Genomic DNA, 21012 nt, shown 5'->3' with positions numbered 1-21012 from the left:
TGTTCAAAATTAAATGAAGTGATTCCAGCAACTGTTACATTACAAATAAAACTGGGTGAAATATAGACAGCAATTTGATTTCATCTTGAAAGGCCTCAACATACATTTGTAAAACTTTCCTTTGATGGTCATACCAGCAGCCATTCACGGTAACCTGATCTGTAGGCTGAACGAGGTAAGGGAAAGTAATTAGCCTGCTCTGATTACTTTGCTGATTGATGTTTTAAAGGGCTTTGCCATTTAACCCAAGAGACATTTGTCTGTGGCTTTGAGAGCTACTCTTTCTCACAATCGACACCTCTTTCTCTCTCTGATGTTTTACTAGAGTAGATGCCCCTTTAACAATCTCAAATGGTATAAATGGTTCGACTGATTAATGTCGACCCACAGGACCTACAAGACAGGAACACTGGCTACAGTTCATTTACAGATGTTTATCAACCTCATCACTCTTTCCAGCGACACTGGAAGTCAATTAAGGTCATGGGAAGGCATGAAAGAACTGTTTCCCCTTCCCCTATTTACGCATGCAGGCAGCACCACTGTTTTAGCTTTACTTGTGGATGAGGTAAACATTAAACACAAACCAACGACTTAAGCAACTGCATAAGGTTGCATAAGTCCAGATGTTGTTTGCGAGACAGCAGTGGCCGTCGCGACAGAGCCAAATATGTCCTCTCTCTAGCCAAGATCTACATTCATTTTGCATCTCAGTGTTTCCTAAACCCAGTTGCTCATTTACAACATGCTGCCTTGGACTAGCAACAATCACATAAAAACACTGCTGCACCAATATATGAAAGGATAAGCAAGGATTTTTTATGCATGGACGAAATTTTTCGAAATCTGACCTACCTGACTGATTTTGGCCCGCAATGTTGACTATAAGCATATTGATGTCTAGTGAAAAGTTGACATCCTTCATGGATTCAATCTGCTGGTTGTGCACAACCTCTTCACTTAAATGCGGGGTTATCATGGTGGACTCAGCAATGGCCGAACCTTCTTCGGTCGTGTTTGGAGTGGTTTGGTTCTCTTTGTATACGATTTTTGGCTCGTCTGAGTCTCCTTGGAAAGTCGTAACAAACACATGCGAAGTAGGAATCACACTCTCGGGAGTATCCGTGTCACCACTGATGGTACCCTCAGTTCCACTGTATTCCTCATGCGGAGTATCCAACAAAGGGTGACTGCTCCCTGCGGTGGGCTGACCGGGTAGCTGGATAGAGAAAAAGTTATCTAGATAATCGGGTCTTTCAGTTGAGGTGGGGACTGAGAATAGCTGAGAAGGAGAGTATGTATTTGCACCAGGGGGTTCCTGATGCACCAGTGATTTGTCCGGATCTTCATAGTCATTAAATGTGGTTGGGGTTGCCATATCTGCAATTGTCTCGGCTTCAGTTGGTACAACAACTGTGGCTTTAGCAGAAGGATATGCTTTAGGAGTGGCTCTTTCACGTGGAGCCATGCTTGCAGAAAACACGGATGGTGGTTCTTCTGTGGTGCCGTGGGCTGGTGTAGAAGACGTTGCTTTAAGGGAAGAGACTTGAAGGCTGTCCGAGAGAATTGGAGATGTTGCGGGTCCAGCTGTGGGTACAGTCATGGCCACAGTTGTGGGTACAGTTGTGGGATCCCATCCTGAGAACAGAACAGAGAGATGTAGTTTTGACAAAGCATTTTGAAAAAAAAACCTTTAAAGGTGATGTGTGTAATTTTGGTGCCCCTCTATAATGGCACCAAATTGAATTACAAAAAGAATGGCTTGTTTCAAAAACATTTTTCCAAACCCTTGCCCATCTTCCATTGTTTAGCTAGTCCGTCCATATTCACGTCATTTATTGACAACAGCTGACAGCTAAGACTGCCCAAACAAACAGAGAAATGTTGAATGTTGTGCCACAGCGCCAACCTACAAATGGATTTTTTACAGTATATTTGTCTATACATATTAAATCAACCTATTAACACGGACCAAGTATGCACAATCCCTGTCCAGATATTTTTAAACATTTCTAAAAACAGCAACAACAGCAGAATCATCTAAGCATGAAAAGTTTTTTTTTGCTTGGTAAAGGAAAAATGACTTGCTATGACAGGGTAGAATTTGACAGTTTATATTTATTTAGAAATTCTAGCTTCCTTTCCAGAAGGTTTTTGGCTAGGTTGCATATTGCATAACCATGTATTTTAACTCTGACCAATAGGTAAATAGTCTTGAATAACTGCAGTTGGAATGCTTTATAATATAAGTACCAAAGTGGTTTCGTTTCTCACAATAGATTCATCAAACTGTACCACTGCTCTCTACGTGAATGCTAACACTTTAACTTTAAGGTTTAGAGTTTATATAGTTCAACATATTGAAATTGTAAGGTTTTTATGTTTTGAAATAAGTTACTCACAAATGCTTCATTTGATCAATAATATATAGAGACATTTTCACTTCACTTGTACTTTCCGACTTTTGGCCCTCTGTATTCCTGTGTATATCGCCAGATGGGCGACTACAACACATGTTGTGATGAATGGTGTTGTTTTGCTGTGTAAACCTCTTGCTAAGCATGAACGTTTTTACAGTCTGAGTAAAAAACTTTGGAGGCCTGCCTACAGTACATGTCATGAGCACACAGTTATATGTGTATGAACAGACAGTGAACATTACAGTGTAGTTAACTAACGGCCACATTTACCTTTTTTATATAGGTCTGTTAGTTCACCCAAAACTGAAAATTGTCATTAAAGGAGTTGTTGACTTTTCAAAAAAAACTTTTGCTGATAATTTACTCACCCCCATGTCATCCAAGATGTCCATGTCTTTCTTTCTGAAGTCGAAAAGAAATTAAGGTTTTTGATGAAAACATTCCAGGATTTTTCTCCATATAATGGACTTTACTAGGAATCAAACTCTCCTGTTCGAACTCGTTCATCAAAATGAACAAATCTTTTTCCGAGTCAATTCGTTCGTTGAATGAACCAAATGACACGTAAAAAGATTAGTTCATTTTGATAAACGAGTTCGAACAGGAGAGTCACAAACATGCATCACAGAACAGAGCAAGCCGACTATTTGAGCTTATAAAACTTGTAAACTTTTTTTTTTTTTTAAATGAGCGATCGTTTCGCTTGATAAGACCCTTATTCATCATCTGGAATCATTTAAAGCCCTTTGAACAGTTTGCATTTTGCACTGAAACTGTCTTTTGGACCTTGAACCGCTTGATTCCCAGTAAAGTCCATTATATGGAGAAAATCCTGGAATGTTTTCATCAAAAACCTTAATTTCTTTTCGACTGAAGAAAGAAAGACATGGATATCTTGGATGATATGGGGGTGAGTACATTATCAACAAAAGTTTTTTGAAAAATGAACTACTCCTTTAATGACTCACCCTCATGTCGTTCCAAACCCGTAAAACCTCCGTTCATCTTCAGAACACAGTTTAAGATATTTTAGATTTAGTCCGAGAGAGTTTTCTGTCGCTCTATTGAAAATGTATGTACGGTATACTGTCCTTGTCCAGAAAGGAAATAAAGACATCATCAAAGTAGTCCATGTGACATCAGTGGGTTAGTTAGAATGTTTTGAAGCATCGAAAATACATTTTGGTCCAAAAAAAACAAAAACTACGACTTTAATCAGCGTTCTGTGGATCCGCGTTCTGTGACGTTGCTGACGCGTGTCTGGTGCGTCCGTGTATTCGGGTTCAAATAACTTCCTCTGTGTGGAAATCCTTAGACATTTTTGCGAAGATTGTTTTGTTTACAGCGTGCGTCTCCCTCACACTGTAACCGAAGCACCAGACACGCGTCAACAGCGTCACTGAACGCGGATCCACAACAGAACCGGAAGACAATACAATGCTGAATAAAGTCGTAGTTTTTGTTATTTTTGCACCAAAATGTATTTTCGATGCTTCAAAACATTCTAACTAACCCACTGATGTCACATGGACTACTTTGATGATGTCTTTATTTCCTTTCTGGACAAGGACAGTAAACCGTACATACATTTTTAATGGAGGGACAGAAAACTCTCAGACTAAATCTAAAAAATCTTAAACTGTGTTCCAAAGATGAACGGAGGTCTTACGGGCTTGGAACGACATGAGGGTGAGTCATTAATGATGAGTTATTTTCATTTTTGGGTGAACTATCCCTTTAAGACTACAACCATATTTGCAAATGTATATGAAGAATTCAGATGCAAAAGCCTCTAAGTGCCATTTGAAATTTTCTTCTAGAATGATAATTTTTATCCAGCTTGTATATTTAAGTTCAGTGATTTCACTCAAATGGCAATGAAGATTACCTATTAATTGTTATTTAAGTGAAATTACTGAACTTAACGGGATAGTTCACCCAAAAATGAAAATTCTGTCAGTATTTACTCACCCTCATGTTGTTCCAACCCCGTAAGACCTTCGTTCATCTTCGGAACACAAATTAAGATATTTAAGATATTAAGATCGCTCCTGCATTCAGTCCATAGGCTTCTTGAGGGACTGGCTCTTGCTGTCCCCGAAAAGTCATTAAAGACATCGTTAAAATAGTCCAAGTGACTACAGTGGCTCAATCTTAAGTTTATCAAACGACGAGAACACTTTTGTGCGCAAAAAAACAACAAAAATAACGACTTTATTTCAACTATTCGTTTATTTCTCCCTCTGCGCGAGTCAGGTTACTAGTTTAATAGCGTAAGCTTCTGTTATTGTACGTCACACGCATCACACACACATGACCAGCGTCGGCCAATAGTGAGCCTACGTGTGACGTAGCTCTATGCAATCACACTACGTTAACTGACTACAGGCCCATGGAGAAGGAAGTGAATAGTTGAAATAAAGTCGTTATTTTTGTTGTTTTTTTGCGCACAAAAGTGTTCTCGTCGTTTGATAAACTTAAGATTGAGCCCCTGTAGTCACTTGGACTATTTTAACGATGTCTTTAATGACTTTTCTGGGGACAGCAAGAGCCAGTCCCTCAAGAAGCCTATGGACTGTATGCAGGAGCGATCTTAATATCTTAAATATCTTAATTTGTGTTGCGAAGATGAACGAAGGTCTTACGGGGTTGGAACAACATGAGGGTGAGTAAATACTGACAGAATTCAAGTTTGATAAAAATCATCATTAAAGAAGAAAATTTCAAATGGCATTTAGAGGCTTTTGCATCTGAACTCTTCATATATTTTATATTTATTGCATGTTCTCAGAGGCATTTCACTAACAACATGTTCTGACTTCTGAGAAAAAAACACTTGTTTTCAATAGTAACCACCAATTGTTCTTCTTTCAGCATTTACTGCGTTTGATAATTTATGTTGTTAGTCTGATTTTATATCATCAGCATAATGCTGAAGTTATGCAGTGTTGTGTATGGACAAAGGCCCACACCCATCTCTCCTACTTCAGTGCCTTCATCTGTCAGTCTTCATCTTAAACCTACACACACGTCACAAGCGGGCCAGACAGAATATAAAATGGCTGAATACTTATGAAAACGGTTATGTTAATCAGGAATCTAAAACATAAGATAACAACCTGAGGGGGGAGTAAATGATGGAATGAGGTGAAGCCACCTACTTTTGCTCATGACAAGGCTACGACAGTACAACATCTCACTGCTTCTTTGTCTCGGTCTCAGTGTGTGTGGACGCGCAGCCAGCTGTTAGACGTTAGGGACGTGTCCTCTTTTCAGTGCAGCGCCTCTGATGTAAAACATCAGGCATCTTTTTCCTTTATAAAACAGCAGTGATCTTGAAACAGCACAAGAGGAAGCCATATCCCCCCACTAGCGCTTGTTTATATATTATAGTGGGGCGCTCTTGCCCTCCGTGCTCTTTCCCGGCCTACCCAGAGCTCTCATGTTTGTTTTGCGGTACTCTGCGGTAGAAGCCCATTTAAGAGAAGTGCTTCAAGACCGGTTACATGAAACAAACCACAGCTAAAAGGAAAGCCACAAAATCCCTGGAGGTATGGGATGCAAAATACGTAGATACCCGATGCAAAATTGGATTAAATGCATGTTAAGCTCTGATTTTGTGTGGCCTGTTTCCATTTTCCCTCTCAAGTGACGACTGAGGTTGTACAGACAGAGAGTTTAAACAATCCCCAGCAGGACAGTTACAGGGTTCAAAGGTCAGAGCCATTCTGGGGCAGGGGAACTGACCTGGAAACAGGTCAGTTAGTTTGCCGTTTTAAGGCACATATTTGAGCTAGGGTTAGGACAGACGTTTAACAGATGAAATGTGAGGCCACCCTGGAGAGAACAAATTATTCTGCTTCCACCCAGCTAGCAGAGAGAGAGAGAGAGAAAAGGTCGGCTCGGAGTCACAGCTGTTATGATATCACAGCAAAACAGACGCCTCCCTATCAAAACAATACTGTATATACTGTATATGTATATGCTGGACTCTTGCATTATCAATACATGATTTTGACCTAAAATTATTGATGGAAATAACATCACAACATTTATTTCCATGAAGAGGTGCATCAATGTTTGGTCAAGATGTGTGAAAATGATTCTTCATGATCCTCACAACCATCCTTTCACAATCTGAGCCTGATTAATCATGATAATCACATTATCATCCCGGAATATGGCCATAACGTGTCTCACGCATGTTTGTTTGAGAAATGAAAAGCAACACACTCCATCAATTAGGCCGTGTGTCCACCAAAGCGGTTTTCCATGCGCCTGGCGTATCTTTTCAATTGTTTTCAATGGGAGTGCCGCGTTTTTTAAACGCCATGAGCGCAACGAGCGTTTTTTTACTGGTCGCCGAGAGTTGAAAAATGTTCAACTTTGGATAAAACGCAGCGCTCATCACTTTCACTTCTTACCCAGCTGCCCAATCACAGTGGAGGAGGGGCGGGACTAAACCACACTGACCAACTGTCACAACATTCTTTCAGTACGACATCAACCAGCAGAGCTAAGCGAACAAAATGGATGAAAAATACCTTTTTAGTATGAAACAAATTATCTCCGAAATCACTTACAAGTAAACTGTGCTGCGGATATTCTGTATCATAGCAACGAATCGTCTCGACGGAAAAATCGCTGCGCTTCCAAGCGCTCTCAAGCGCCCAAAGCTTGGCGTCTTCAGCAGAGCGTCTGACGTTTTTGGCTTGCTAAAAACGCTTCGGTGGTCTTAGGCTGTGTTTCCACCAAAGAGTTTTTAGCCAGCTGAACGCCAGACTGAAGACGCCAAGCGTTTTGGCAGCGCAGCGTTTTTTCCGTTGAGACTTTTCGTTGCTATGATACAGAATATCCGCAGCAGTTTGAATGTTGTGACAGTTGGTTGGTGTGGTAATAGTCCCGCCCCTCCTCCACTGTGATTGGACGGCTAGGTAAAAAATGACAGGGATTAGCGCTGCGTTTTATCCAAAGTTGAACATTTTTCAACTCTCAGCGACCAGTAAAAACGCTGGGCGCTTGGCGCCTCAGCGTGAAGAAAACGCTCTGCGTCTCGTTACGCTCATGGCGTTTAAAAAACGCGGCGAATTGAAAATTGAAATTGAAAACTGAAAATTGAAAATTGAGAATTGAAAACATACGTCAGGCGAGTGTAAAAACGCTTTGGTGGACAAACGGCCTTAGGGTTAGAAGAATTGTTGCCAAACATATAACATGCTAGAAACATGAGTGAAATAATGATTTATATATATATATTTTAACAGGCAGTTTATTTGTTGCATAATTGTTTGTTTAATAAATGTTGCTGACCATGTAAAGCATTTTGGTCAACGTGTTTATTTTAATATTGTGCAAAGTTGTTTCTTCTTGTTTTTTCTTTTGATTTCTGGATGCCATGTTTCCGTGAGATTCACTTAATACATTTTAGCATTCGTTTTTCTCCCCCTGAGCCTTTCACGAAGACATACCTTTGAAACAGTAGGCTCCTAGCTTCTCGCTCGGTAAAGGAAATCCCGTCTGGTTGCGGAAGCGATACATAGTCCTCACACCCAGCTGTCCATTGCCGCACTGAGTTCTGGGTACAGCGATGGGGTAGCGGGCGCTGCCGTCAGACAGCCAGCCGTAGTCGCAGCGGTCCAAGCCGTCTCTCCAGGCGGCATGCAGGTGACCAGGAGATGCTAAAACTGTGTCCTGTCTTTCACACACTGCCCTGGCCTCATCCAGAGTCACCTTAGCATCCGCAGCAGAGAAGAACACCTCACCTGAGGTCAGACACACACAATAACACATTCACTTTATACATATTACACAGCTTCTGTTTCAAAGCCTCTATCTAGACAGCACTAGGCATCATAGACATACAGCCAACACAAATGCTAACCTAAACACAGCAGAATTAAGATCAATTTGGCCAAAATCTAAAGCACCACTGGATGTTCTTAAAGCAATAGTATTAGGTGTATATGACTTCAAAAACTCAGACACTATTCCATGCCATCGAAAAGCTCGGAAAAGCCAGGCTGTTATTTAATACAACTCCAGTTGTGTTCGGCTGATACACCAATGAATTATGGGATCATTTTCATTTTTTCGGTGAACTATTCCTTTAATAAATAAGGCAACCCTACAATGCATTGCAACGGAATGGAAATGTAAATTAAATTACATTAAATATTTGGACCATTATGATTTTTTCCCTTCAAATTGGGACATTTGCTCTCTAAATTCTAATATTCTAATAATTTCCTTTTTTATTTAAAGAGAAAAAGATGAAATGATGATATTTTTTAGATAAAATAATAAAAGACATTTGCGCATGCTAATATTTGTTATATTTTTCTTTCAGAAATTTTTGGGGTAACATGTTTCCGTAAAAGTTCACCAAGTAAGTTTTTTTTTTTCTTAGTATTGTTCTTTTGCAAGAGAATATTGAAGTAAATTAAAGATGTGATTACCATTAAAGGCGCACATGGATATTGTATTTGTATATCTATTTTGACTATAAAATGTCATATTTGTGGATCATTAGGATTTTTTTTTCAAAATTACATTTTCCCTTCAAATTTTCATTACTGCAATGATGAAATAAAACATTTAGGTGTTTTTTTGCGTTGCCATAGAAACAAGTGATTTCAAAGTTTGAGCGTGTGAACAGCTCGGAGCAGTATCTCCATACTGTCATCTCATAATTATAGTAATTCTGACAAGACGTGAACGCAGCATGAGTCTGATTTCTAAACTTACCCTGAAGTTTTCCTACGTAGCAGTACACATCATACATTTCGGAGGAATTTCTGAGTCCGTATGTTCTGACTCCTGGCTTTAGTATCATATCGCCATAGCAACCTTCCCGTGGCTTTGTTATCGGGTATCTGCGGAGAGACCAACCCCAGATGTGGTTGTTGTATCAGCAATATTCAAATGTTGATAACATGATTTGATAGTGTGGAGCTAAAGAAATCACCTGACGGTTTGGTCTGCCAGCCATCCGGCGTCGCACTGGTCGAATCCGTCCTCCCAGGCTGAATAAAGCTGCTCAGGGGTGGCGATGGTGGCATCCACATCCGTGCAGACCTGCTTGGCGCTTTCGAAATCTAAACTGTAGCGACTGCTGTTGGCACGGTAATGAAACACAACACCTATGAAAAAACATAAATCAAGTTCATGAACCAAAAGCAAGAACAAAAGTGATTTGATCAAATTTAATACATAGCAATATTGTTTTGTTTTTCCATGACAAGAACACCATCTAAACTAGTAGAGCTGCATGATTCGGCATAAATTGAGAAACATAATTTTTTTGTGTTTCAAATAAAGATTGTGATTCTACCACGATTCTGAACTGACAGTTGTTCTGATGATATGTCAATTGTTGATTTTTTGTTTTGTTTTGTTTCAATCATGTTGAATGAATGATTCAATGACTCTCTCATAAATACTTCACTTGTTTTATTATTGGATGAATCGTCATTTTTTAACAAATCTCCTGAATGAATGATTCAATGTCAAATAAATGTTTTAACAGTCACTTGTCGCCACCTACTGGTGTAACAATCGTTACACGAAGCGGCAAGTTTAATTGTTTTGATCGCTTCCAAAGACATAAGTGTTTATGTCCGAACTATAAACTTTGGTCCCACTTTATATTAAGTGGCTTTAAGTATGTAATAACATTGAAATTAATAATTTGATACAATGGACTTATTGTGTACATACATGTTTTTACATTGTACTTAGATTTTAAAATTCCAACATGTACTTACAGCTATAATTAATTCATGTAATTACATTTGCAATTACACAGTTGATCCTTCCCTCACACCTTAAAGGGTTAGTTCACCCAAAAATGAAAATTAAGTCATTAATTACTCACCCCCATGCTGTACCAACCCCGTAAGACCTTCGTTCGTCTTCGGAACACAAATAAAGATATTTTTGATTGAATCTGAGAGCTGGATCAGTCCTAGATAGACTGCCTAAGGGACTGGCTCTTGACGGCCCATAAAGTCATTAAAGAAAAGGTTTAAATATCCCATGTGCCTACAGCGGCTCAATTATAAGTTTATCAAGCGACGAGACTACTTTTTGTGCGAAAAAAACATAAATAACGACTTTATTCCACTATTCCATTACTTCCTTATGGGCGCATGCGCGAGAACTGAGACGAGGACGTTCTCATTCGTCTACTTCTTGTTACCGGCTGCTCACCGCTTAGGAGTTTTACCGCCCCCTACCGTATAAAATGATGATCCATATATAAAGCGCTCCGGATTATAAGGAACACTGTCGTTTTTTGAGAAGATTAAAGGCTTTTAAGTGCACCTTACCCAGATAGCAGACTGACATTGAATCAACGTGGAAATATGACATCGAAACAACGTTGATCTGACATTGTTTTGCTCATCGAATTAACGTTGAACCAACGTCAGACGCGTCATTCTTTCAAAACTAACGGAAAATCAACTTGAAATCAACGCGTTGTTTCAACGTTATGAAAGCAAACCAATTTTCGATTTTCATTTAGCTTTGAAGAATGCCGCGTCTGACGTTGCTTCAACGTTAATTCGATGAGCAAATCAACGTTGTTTCAATGTCATGAGAGACGTCGTTTCCACGTTGATTCAATGTCAGTTTGCTGTCTGGGTATAGTGCGGAAAATACGCTAATTGAAAAGCGTATGTACAGAGCGCATCTTCCTCTGCTTGTAAACAGAAAGTTTTGCGCTTCCAGTTATATCAGCACATCATCTTATACGGTAGGGGGCGGTAAAACTCCTAAGCGGTGAGCAGCCGGTAACAAGAAGCAGACGAATGAGAACGTCCTCGTCTCAGTTCTCGCACATGCGCCCATAAGGAAGTAATGGAATAGTGGAATAAAGTCGTTATTTATGTTTTTTTCGCACAAAAAGTATTCTCGTCGCTTGATAAACTTATAATTGAGCCGCTGTAGGCGCATGGAATATTTAAACCTTTTCTTTAATGACTTTATGGGCCGTCAAGAGCCAGTCCCTTAGGCAGTCTATGTATGACTGATCTAGCTCTCAGATTCAATCAAAAATATCTTTATTTGTGTTCCGAAGATGAACGAAGGTCTTACGGGGTTGGTACAGCATGGGGGTGAGTAATTAATGACTTAATTTTCATTTTTGTGTGAACTAACCCTTTAACCTACCCTTAAACCAACCCATACCACCACACCTGTCCCTAACCTTACCCATATTACACCTCAATAGCAGCAAAAGTGTTTTACAAGACAACAGGGACACAATAATACATTGTACTTATTGTTCAATGTAAGTACCTAGTACTTAAAGCCACTTAATATAAAGTGGGACCTAAACTTTTATCCCAGTTCTTTTTCATTTGTGACACAGACTAACAACCATGCCACGCTCAAAATTGCTTAAATCACCTTTCTTTCCCATTCTGACATTCAGTTTGGAGTTCAGGAGATTGTCTTGACCAGGACCACACCCTCCTGGAGAAGATGTATTCTTAATCACGGGGATTTGTTCACCATTTTTCACTAAGACTTAATACATGGATGAAATTTTTCCAAAAGAGAGTTTTACTGTCCAAATTGTCTAACAGCTATGGCATGCAAATAAATAAATAAATAAATGAAGACTTTTGGTTCCTAAATCACTGGGATTTGTTTCCTAGACAAACCACACAATGTCAGTTTAGCACAAACATGCTTGAGTTTCATAATACTTCAGCCCATTTAAGCAAAAACTAGTGATATTGTTTTAGCAAACACTACTAATCAGACTCTCAGAACAGGCCGTGCAGTCGGGCTCTGTAATTTGTCCTTATATGGGCTTTTCTAGTATTTTCTGGGTACATTAGCAAAACTGCTGAGTAAGCAGGCCAGGTTCTGAATGCTCTTTCCTCAGAGGGATGGCAGTGTTGGCTTTTTTTGGGCAAGCGCTACCTTTGAGTGGCAATCAGGGCTGCGCGGGCCTCAACGGAGGGCATTGAGTGTATTTGGCAGGAAGACTACAGCTCTCTACGGGCCTACAAACACTCCAATACCACCGTCTCACCTGAGCCAGATGTGCTCATGTTTTACTGCACACAACTGGGCATCGTAATGCGGTAAACAAATAAAGTGTTGTTTGTCACCTAAGAAAATCTTTAGCATGGTTTCGTTCACATCTTCTGTTGAAGTTCCAGGTTCAATACAAGTTAGTTTATTGCATGTACAATGTTTAAAGGGATAGTTCACCCAAAAATGAAAATTATTTCATTACTTATTCACCCTCATATCTTCTGAACACAAATTAAATGTTCATTTTTGGGTAAACTATCCCTTTTATTGTTGGATATTCAGTGTATTATTGAACTGATTTGAAAAAAAAAAACCAACAACAACATTTGTTCTGTCAATTTGTCTTGAACTGAAACGACATTCATTTAAAGGTCCAGTAAGTGATTTCTGAGAAATGTTGTTGAAATATTTGTGAATATTTGCTAGATGTTTGTTTTGTGTGTGCGAAAAAAAAGAAAAAAAACCCGTTGTGTTTGTACATAGTCCTGGCAGTGTAAATAGGACAAAAAACAAGGGGGATTGAACCAATCAACGGAGCACCATAGAGCCAATCAGAAATAAGGGGCGGAGAGAGAGTGGGCAAGCGGGATATTTACAGAAAGACTGTAGAAAGAGGGATAGCTGAGAAAAACTCAGAGGAATATAACTGAAAGAAGAAGGGTTAAAACCAGGCAAGAGCTTTGTAACCCATGTTAATATTAAAAAGCTTTCCAATGCTGGAGAGACCTCAGTGGGAAGGCCTGAAAACAGACGCAGAGGATGCTTTGTTTTTGCTTGATACGCGAGTAACATGGTTTTGCAATGGTTCACAGATCCAAGATATGCTGTTATATGCTATTGTCATTGTTGAATCACAGCTGATACTTGCGCAAGATATACCAGCAGTTGCATCTGTTGTATAGTTCCTTATTTTGGGGGCGGAGCTATGAAGGAAGGGGTGTGTTTGTTTGGGTGTCGATTTCAAATCAACAGTGATTCTCAGAAATCACTTACTGCACCTTTAATCTACAAAGCAAAGTGATACCGATTCACATCATCTTAACCAAGGTCTCATTTTACACCAGTTAGGCTTAGGGTGAACGATTTTTCCAGACATTTGTTCATAATGCAGTCATTCGGCAAACCAAAAAAAAGAGCAAACATTTTCTTGCGTTGGTTAAAACACAAATTGTTCACCCTTCATTTATATTATTTTGAAACACAATAGGGCCTTGTCAAGATTCGAGGTAAAACCAGACTCTGAAAGTGATTTTCCCAGACTCTAAAGCAAAATAATCGTTCAGCCCTTGTCTCCTGACAGGAACGCTGTTCCATTTTGGCTTTCGATGACTAATTACATCATCACATGTGCTTACAAGAGTAAAAAAAAAGCGCAGCACATCTGAGAGCCATTGCTGAACGGGTTTGCCAATGGAAACCGTTCAAGATGGAGGAAGCTAAAGAAACACAATTTCACTGAAGGGGATTTTTAACGAAATCGCTCCTCTGTCGTTATCGTTATAGTAGTGGTGTGGACTCAGAACACGGAAGTCTAATTTGCCGTTTGGTTCCTTCGAGAATTTCCTATGGGGTTTTATAATGGAGTTTTTCATAAAAGTAAAGTAAAGTCTGTGGTAAACATAACTTTACGACAGTTAGTTTAGTTATGTTACGACAGTTAGTTATGACGTTTTGTTCTACAACGTCAATTGACAAAGGTGGAGACCAGTCCAAGTCAAGACCGAGTCCAAAAAGGTTCGAGTCCGAGTCAAGACCGAGTCCAGGACAGGAAAAAAAAAAGTCTATGCATGACATTATCAAGACAGTAATTTTAGGTTATTATTTGTTGATCTAAAAGCAAAAGTGTCACAACACCCAGGATTTTTAAGTAGTACCTCGTAAGATAGTAACTATAGTAACAGCATGAGAAGACGCGCTCCGTTGTAGTGAGCACTTGGTCGGTTAATTTTGGCTTTTTCTAAGTTAACGTTACCCTAATAGGCTAGTAATAAATGAACACACATACAAAAATGTCTTTCGTTCTGTAGGCGTCCTGGAGAATTGTCGATTTAAAACTGAAGAAATCATCACCGATGTCAGATAACATTAACGTTAACCAAATCAACCACCTTTAACGCAAATATGACGCACACACACCCACACAGCTAGCTACTACCACCATACGTAATCGAACTTATAACTTAATGACGTTAGGCTGATGCAAAGTTTACAAATGCAAAATTAACAGGCATGCAGACACAGAGCGTGACGTGCGAGGATAATCTAGTGTGATTGGTTATTAGGTGGCCAGTGCTTGACTTTTTCTTCAATATTATTAACATAATAAAAAGACACCTGGGCTCGGTCGAGACCAAAAGCCATATTTGGCAAGACCAAGTCCGAATACCAGCGAGTCCGAGACAAGTCCAAGACCATAGAAAAACGGTCTCAAGTCCAAGACCGGCCTTGAGTACTACAGCCCTGTCAATTACACACACCCATAGCGAATACACGATTTTTGAAAATTTACGTTTTTAACTCTTTTTCCGCCATTGGCGCTATAAAACATCTCCTGAACGAGTAAACACAAGCGAAAAAGAAGCAGAAACAAGCGATATCATATGCAAGCAGATGCAAATGTAAAATAACGTGATCATCAACATTAAACAGCATATAAATCAAAACCGCCTAATGTTACTGAATGAAATGTCGACTCAGGACGAGCTATAGGACTGTGTAGCTTTGGGGGTGTTGATGGACTCGATCTACTCCATCTGTGTTTTGATCATTGCTCTGAATCCCATCCAGACGTTCTCTTTGATTTTCTCAGCTTTTTGCTTTTTCAATGAAAACGAAACACATTCAAGACAGTGTTGATAACAAAAAGAATGCATTAAGCTAGAATAAAACATATTGCATGTTCATATACTCCAACTACAAAATATACTGGGGGCCATGAAACTTTCGTAAGATAATTGACCCTTCGCCATCCCTAGTTACTGTTGCTACGCCTGTCCAGCTTTTGCGACATCTATTATAGTGTGGATGCCATTCCCAATGAGATATTTAGTAATTTTTGGCAAACAAGTGAAATATCTGAGAGAGCAAGACAAAAGGGACTGCAGTATTTCATTCGAGGGATATATTCACGACATAATATGTAATTGATGAGAGAATAATTTCGTAAAAATTGAACGTTATAGTCCCAGCACAAGCAGCAACCGCGTCATTTGCTGACCATTCAAATGGGAAACACAATCTTAAGTTTATCAAACGACGAGAACACTTTTGTGCGCAAAAAAACAACAAAAATAACGACTTTATTTCAACTATTCACTTCCTTCTCCATGCGCCAGTAGTCAGTTAACGTAGTGTGATTGCGTAAAGCTACGTCACACGTAGGCTCACTATTGGCCGATGCTGGTCATGTGTGTGTGATGCGTGTGACGTACAATAACAGAAGCTTACTCTATTAAACTAGTAACCTGACTCGCGCAGAGGGAGAAATAAACGAATAGTTGAAATAAAGTCGTTATTTTTGTTGTTTTTTTGCGCACAAAAGTGTTCTCGTCGTTTGATAAACTTAAGATTGAGCCCCTGTAGTCACTTGGACTATTTTAACGATGTCTTTAATGACTTTTCGAGGACAGCAAGAGCCAGTCCCTCAAGAAGCCTATGGACTGTATGCAGGAGAGATCTTAATATCTTAAATATCTTAATTTGTGTTCCGAAGATGAACGAAGGTCTTACAGGGTTGGAACAACATGAGGGTGAGTAAATACTGACCGAATTTTCATTTTTGGGTGAACTGACCCTTTAAGGGGTAAAGTTAGTAGGACATCGATTAACAAAATGCTGAAATATATTTTAAAGTATGCCAGTGAGCCTCCGTCTTGTCTTCAAAGGGATACTCCACTTTTTTTGGGAAATAGGCTAATTTTAATGAGTTAATCAGTTGGGTTTTACTGTTTTCGAATAGATTCAGCCGATTTTCAGATATTTAAGAAGATCAGTATCCAGACCGTTTCTGGTCTCATTGACTACCATAGTAGGAAAAAAATCTATGGCAGTCAATGAGAACAGTAACTGTCTGGTAACTGATATTATTCTAAATATCAGAAAATCGGCCGAATGGATTTGAAAACGGTAAAACTCAACTGTTTAATTCTGAGGGAGTTGTAAAATGAGCCTATTTCCAAAAAAGCGGAATAGTCTTATTTTACGTTATATCATTATACGTCAATACTTCCAAGCAATAGGTGTTTTTGTTAACCACGTCGACATTTACCGGTAGTTGTGAATGGGTCTCCCGCACTGCTTGATCACGCCCAACATTTCATTGGCTTTTGGATTTTCTGGAAGGAAAACAATTCCTCTCCCCCGTCCAAACTTTTAGGATACCGGTATCAGATTTGCACAATGTATACGCACAATGCTTCAGGATGTTTCCCTTGTTCGAAAGCTTTCCAGACCTCCTGCGCATAGTTACGGTTGCTAAGACATGATTGGCCAGTGGCGGTTTTCGGGCGTGGCTTAGCGAAGGGTCAATTAAAAATGCTGACAACTTTTCGAAGAAACGCTAGCGTAGACAGTTTGGGGTGTGAGTGTGTGCAGTGTACATCAACGTTATGTTTACCATCGGCTTTATTTCCTACAAATTGAAAAAAAGGAAATTCTTGAATTAGACTTCCGGGTTCTGACGTCATTCCTGCACAACTCAATTTAGAACGATTTCTAACTAAACCTTTATCATTCTCGTCCTTGGAGTGAACGGGCCTAAAGAGGTCTTGGTAACGTCAAATGAAAAAAGGAAGTCATTAGCAAATACTGCAATTAGCATATGCATTACTTTCGAAATTAGCATAAGGAGAATCACTTACCACTGACGTCCAGGGAGACGGTGTCTTGAGTGTCTTCGATGCCGCGCATAACCTCGCAGCGGTAGACGCCCGCATCACTGGCCCTGAGGTTCATTACGGTCAGAGACGCGTCGCCCTGGTTCTCGGAGAGGCTGGGAAGAGACACCCTGTCTTTAAACCCCTGGCCGATCTTGATGATCCCGTTCTGGGCCACTATCACTATGCTTTCCTCATCGCCCTCGAGTTTAGTCCACTTGATGCGCAGATGGTCATCGGTGGGTGTGCTGGGGGTGTCGGTCAGGGCGGGGAGGATGGAGAAATGGCAGGGCAAGACCACCTGCTCCGCCAGAGACCCTCGGACCGGAAGACTCCTCTCCACCTTCATCCTAGGGGCCGAGTCTGGAAACAAGAAGCAGATGGAGGAGAGGAACCCAGACTCATCATATCAACTTCTAGAAGCTTTTACTAACACACACTTTGACACCAAACTCAAACATTCTGTTTCCAGAGAGACTCAATATTTCCACCTTAATTGTGGGATTAAAAGAAACATTCAAGTCATTAATCGATGTTTTAAACATGTCATAGTTTCATAAACCAAAAGCGCTGCAGTTCATCTCTCATACAGCATCATATAACAGACCAGGGTTATTAACCTGAAACAAAAATATAAAAACATTTAAACATTTTTCAATTTTGTTTAGTTTGAAATAATAAAGTAAATAAAATTAAATAAACTAAAACTTAATGAAAACTATATAGGCTAGACATACAGTATACCCTAGTATAATAAAACAAAAACAATAACAGAATATCAATAATATTACAATAACACTGTAGCAGACAGGATGTAGTCGTTTAACACAGGAAGTGTTGAGAAATTTGAGATTGGTTTTCAATGATTACTAGGGATGCATGATACATCATCATAACTGCCACTGGTCGATATTTCAGATTTGTAATGCATGGCGTTGGTTCATTTCTCCTAATTTTAATTCTATTCATCTATTTCTCACTTAACATCAATCTTTAAAAACTACAATATTTTAATAGCTCAAAATAATTCTAATCTTTAGCAAAAACTAACTAAATGAATATTTTTATACAAGTGAAAATTTTATTAAAATGTGTATTAATCTTATTATATATATATATATATATATATATATATATATATATATACATATACACACACTCTAAACAACCTGGGTTGTTTAAACCAAAATTTGGGTAAAATATGGACAAACCCACAAGCTGGGTTAACCCAACTTCACACTATCATTTTTTAACTGTATATTTTTTTATTGCATTTTTAACCCAACATTTGGGTTTGTCCATATTTGACCCAAATTTAGGTTGAAACAACCAAGCATTTTTTAGAGTATATATATATATATATATATATATATATATATATATACATACACTGAGTATAGTAAAAATATGATGATATAATAATTAAGTATAAATATAATTAATAAATAATAAATTGAAAATATTTTTATGTTTAATAATTAAATAAACAAGATTAAAAAACATTATAACACCATTATAATGTACAATATAAGTCACATTATTTAATAAATGTATATATGTAATTATTAAAATAAATAATAATTATTAAATCATATTTAAAGTATATATTTATATGTAATTGTATCATTTTAATTTATTTTCCATTTTAAAGATTACAAATTAATTTACATGAAAGTGCTTTATTTTTAATATATTTTTACAAAGTAGTATACACATTTTTTATATATATTTGCCATTTATTGTTATCAGCCATTACATTAAAATGATTATTGGCTAATCAGTTTTGGCATACATTTGAATATCTGTGCATCCTATATTTATTTTATAGGTTGGGAGAGGCGAAGTAAATGTAAAAAGGAAACGTTTATAATAATGTGGAAAAAGTAAAATTGCCACACACACACACACCCACTCATAAACTCACCATCTTGGGTTACAGCGCTGCAGGCACAGACCAACCAGAGGATGTGCTTAACGTCCAATAACATCTCAAATCTGGAAATAAAGAAAGCTTTACTCTACTTTTGCATTTGCAGCTACAGATTAGCTACTTCCAACGTGGGTTGATTGACAAACTGTTTCTGTTTCATGTCTGTCTCTTTGTTCCAGGTCCAATAGGTCTTTAAACACCCACACTCTGTTTGCTTTCTTGTCTCACTTTATCAATTAGGTTTAGCAGTCAAACAGAGAACGAGTTTATGAAAGCTTGATTAGTTAGCGGTTAAAAAAAGACTGCAGGCAGCATATGTTCTTAATAGTCATACCTCACCTCAGAAATTTACGGTTCATCCTGTGACAGCTGTGTCCAAAACCCATGACAGTCAAACTGGATCACACACGCCCTACTATCAAACACTAAAGCGACATATAAAGCATCTTTACGCGTCGCTCTCTAACAATTAACATCGCACGCGCTAAAGCCAGTCTATGCGTAGGCTAATGAAGACAGATCAATCAAATCCAAAAGCTTATCTGAACCCCAGGACCACTGATATCACACACTCTCAACTATCCGTATTAAAGCAGAACTGCCATTAAAATGATAATGATGAGATAATGAAAAGTGGACCTCCACTGATATGATGCCAAGCGCGAACAAAGCTTCAGGGTGACAGACAATCAAACGAGAAACAAAGGGATGCACTGAGGCAAATATGATCTAATATAAAACACAGGTTTAATTAGATAAAACTGACATTTTATTAAAACAATTAGGCTACTTGTTAATGTGCCGTAATATTCATCAAGTATCAGCATTGTAAATGATAACAATAATAGGCTACTTACTTATTTTTCCCAGTAGACAATATTGACAAGCTATTCCCGATTCTCCAAATGTATCTGATGCTCCAACAGTGAGCCGCAGAAGTCAGTGCTCTTTCTTCCCCTGATGCCCACGAAAAGACTGGAGACATGAGCCGGCAGCAAGTTCAAATTCCATGTCCACCCATGATTTCGTCAGTTTCCAGAGGAGGGGCAGAGAGTGCCCACCCAAAACGAATCTGATCCATCCTGCTGACTGAAGAGGAACAGAGATGTTCTGCGCTCTTAAATCTTGGTGCAAACTTGATTTTGAATCACCGATTAAGCTAGTCTGACTCTGAACATACATTGTGGGACATAAAGAAGAAAAAACAAAGTTTGCATTGCGGACAGAGCTGCAGAGAAAACTTCCGCGCAAACAAAGTCCAAAGCATCTGCCCGTAAAGTCCACGTAACAGCTAAGATACAGTGACAATCTTCGTAAATTAAATCAACAATCATTTTATAGATGACATGCACAGAGCACTCGCACTCCTAACCGTTAGGCTGCTCTCGCGGAGTCGCGCGTAAAAGCGCATCTGCATGTCTGACTGATAATCAGACATGCTGAAGGTGCTGATGGAGTAAATGGGTTATTAAAGGTGTGTGAAGGTGACCAAATTGCTCTTGTTAGCTGATGTGAATGCTCTAGTCCGCTTCTAAGAGTTTCCCTGAGCTTTCCACACGGGGGAGAGATACACCGTTACCTCTGCTAGAAATAACCCGCAACATTCTGTAGATTTAGCGATTGCAAGATTATTGGTAAAAGAAGACCATTAGCATTCAAATTTGTGGGGTCGGTAGGGTTTAATCACGAAGGCTGCATTCATTTGAAAAAAGTAAAAATATTAATATTGTGACATATA

The 21012-nt window shown here is 38.9% G+C and overlaps 1 protein-coding gene across 1 annotated transcript in view; it reads right to left on the bottom strand.

Moving 5' to 3' along the window:
• The window catches only part of vcanb (versican b), a 42128-nt gene that overhangs the window by 19704 nt on the left and 1412 nt on the right, over nt 1–21012 (bottom strand). Inside the window, exons 2-8 of the mRNA XM_039678170.2 lie at nt 20132–20363; nt 19269–19339; nt 17330–17707; nt 9385–9559; nt 9165–9292; nt 7889–8182; nt 856–1638 (exon numbers count right to left, since the gene is read on the bottom strand). Of these exons, the coding sequence (XP_039534104.2) occupies nt 856–1638; nt 7889–8182; nt 9165–9292; nt 9385–9559; nt 17330–17707; nt 19269–19339; nt 20132–20259 (1957 nt within the window). The 5' untranslated portion in view covers nt 20260–20363. The remainder of the gene's footprint in view (nt 1–855; nt 1639–7888; nt 8183–9164; nt 9293–9384; nt 9560–17329; nt 17708–19268; nt 19340–20131; nt 20364–21012) is intronic.

Source organism: Pimephales promelas, chromosome 23 (assembly GCF_988280905.1).
Source record: "Pimephales promelas chromosome 23, fPimPro1.hap1.1, whole genome shotgun sequence".
Classification (NCBI taxonomy): Eukaryota; Metazoa; Chordata; class Actinopteri; order Cypriniformes; family Leuciscidae; genus Pimephales; species Pimephales promelas.
This window is presented reverse-complemented; position numbering and strand designations above follow the sequence as displayed.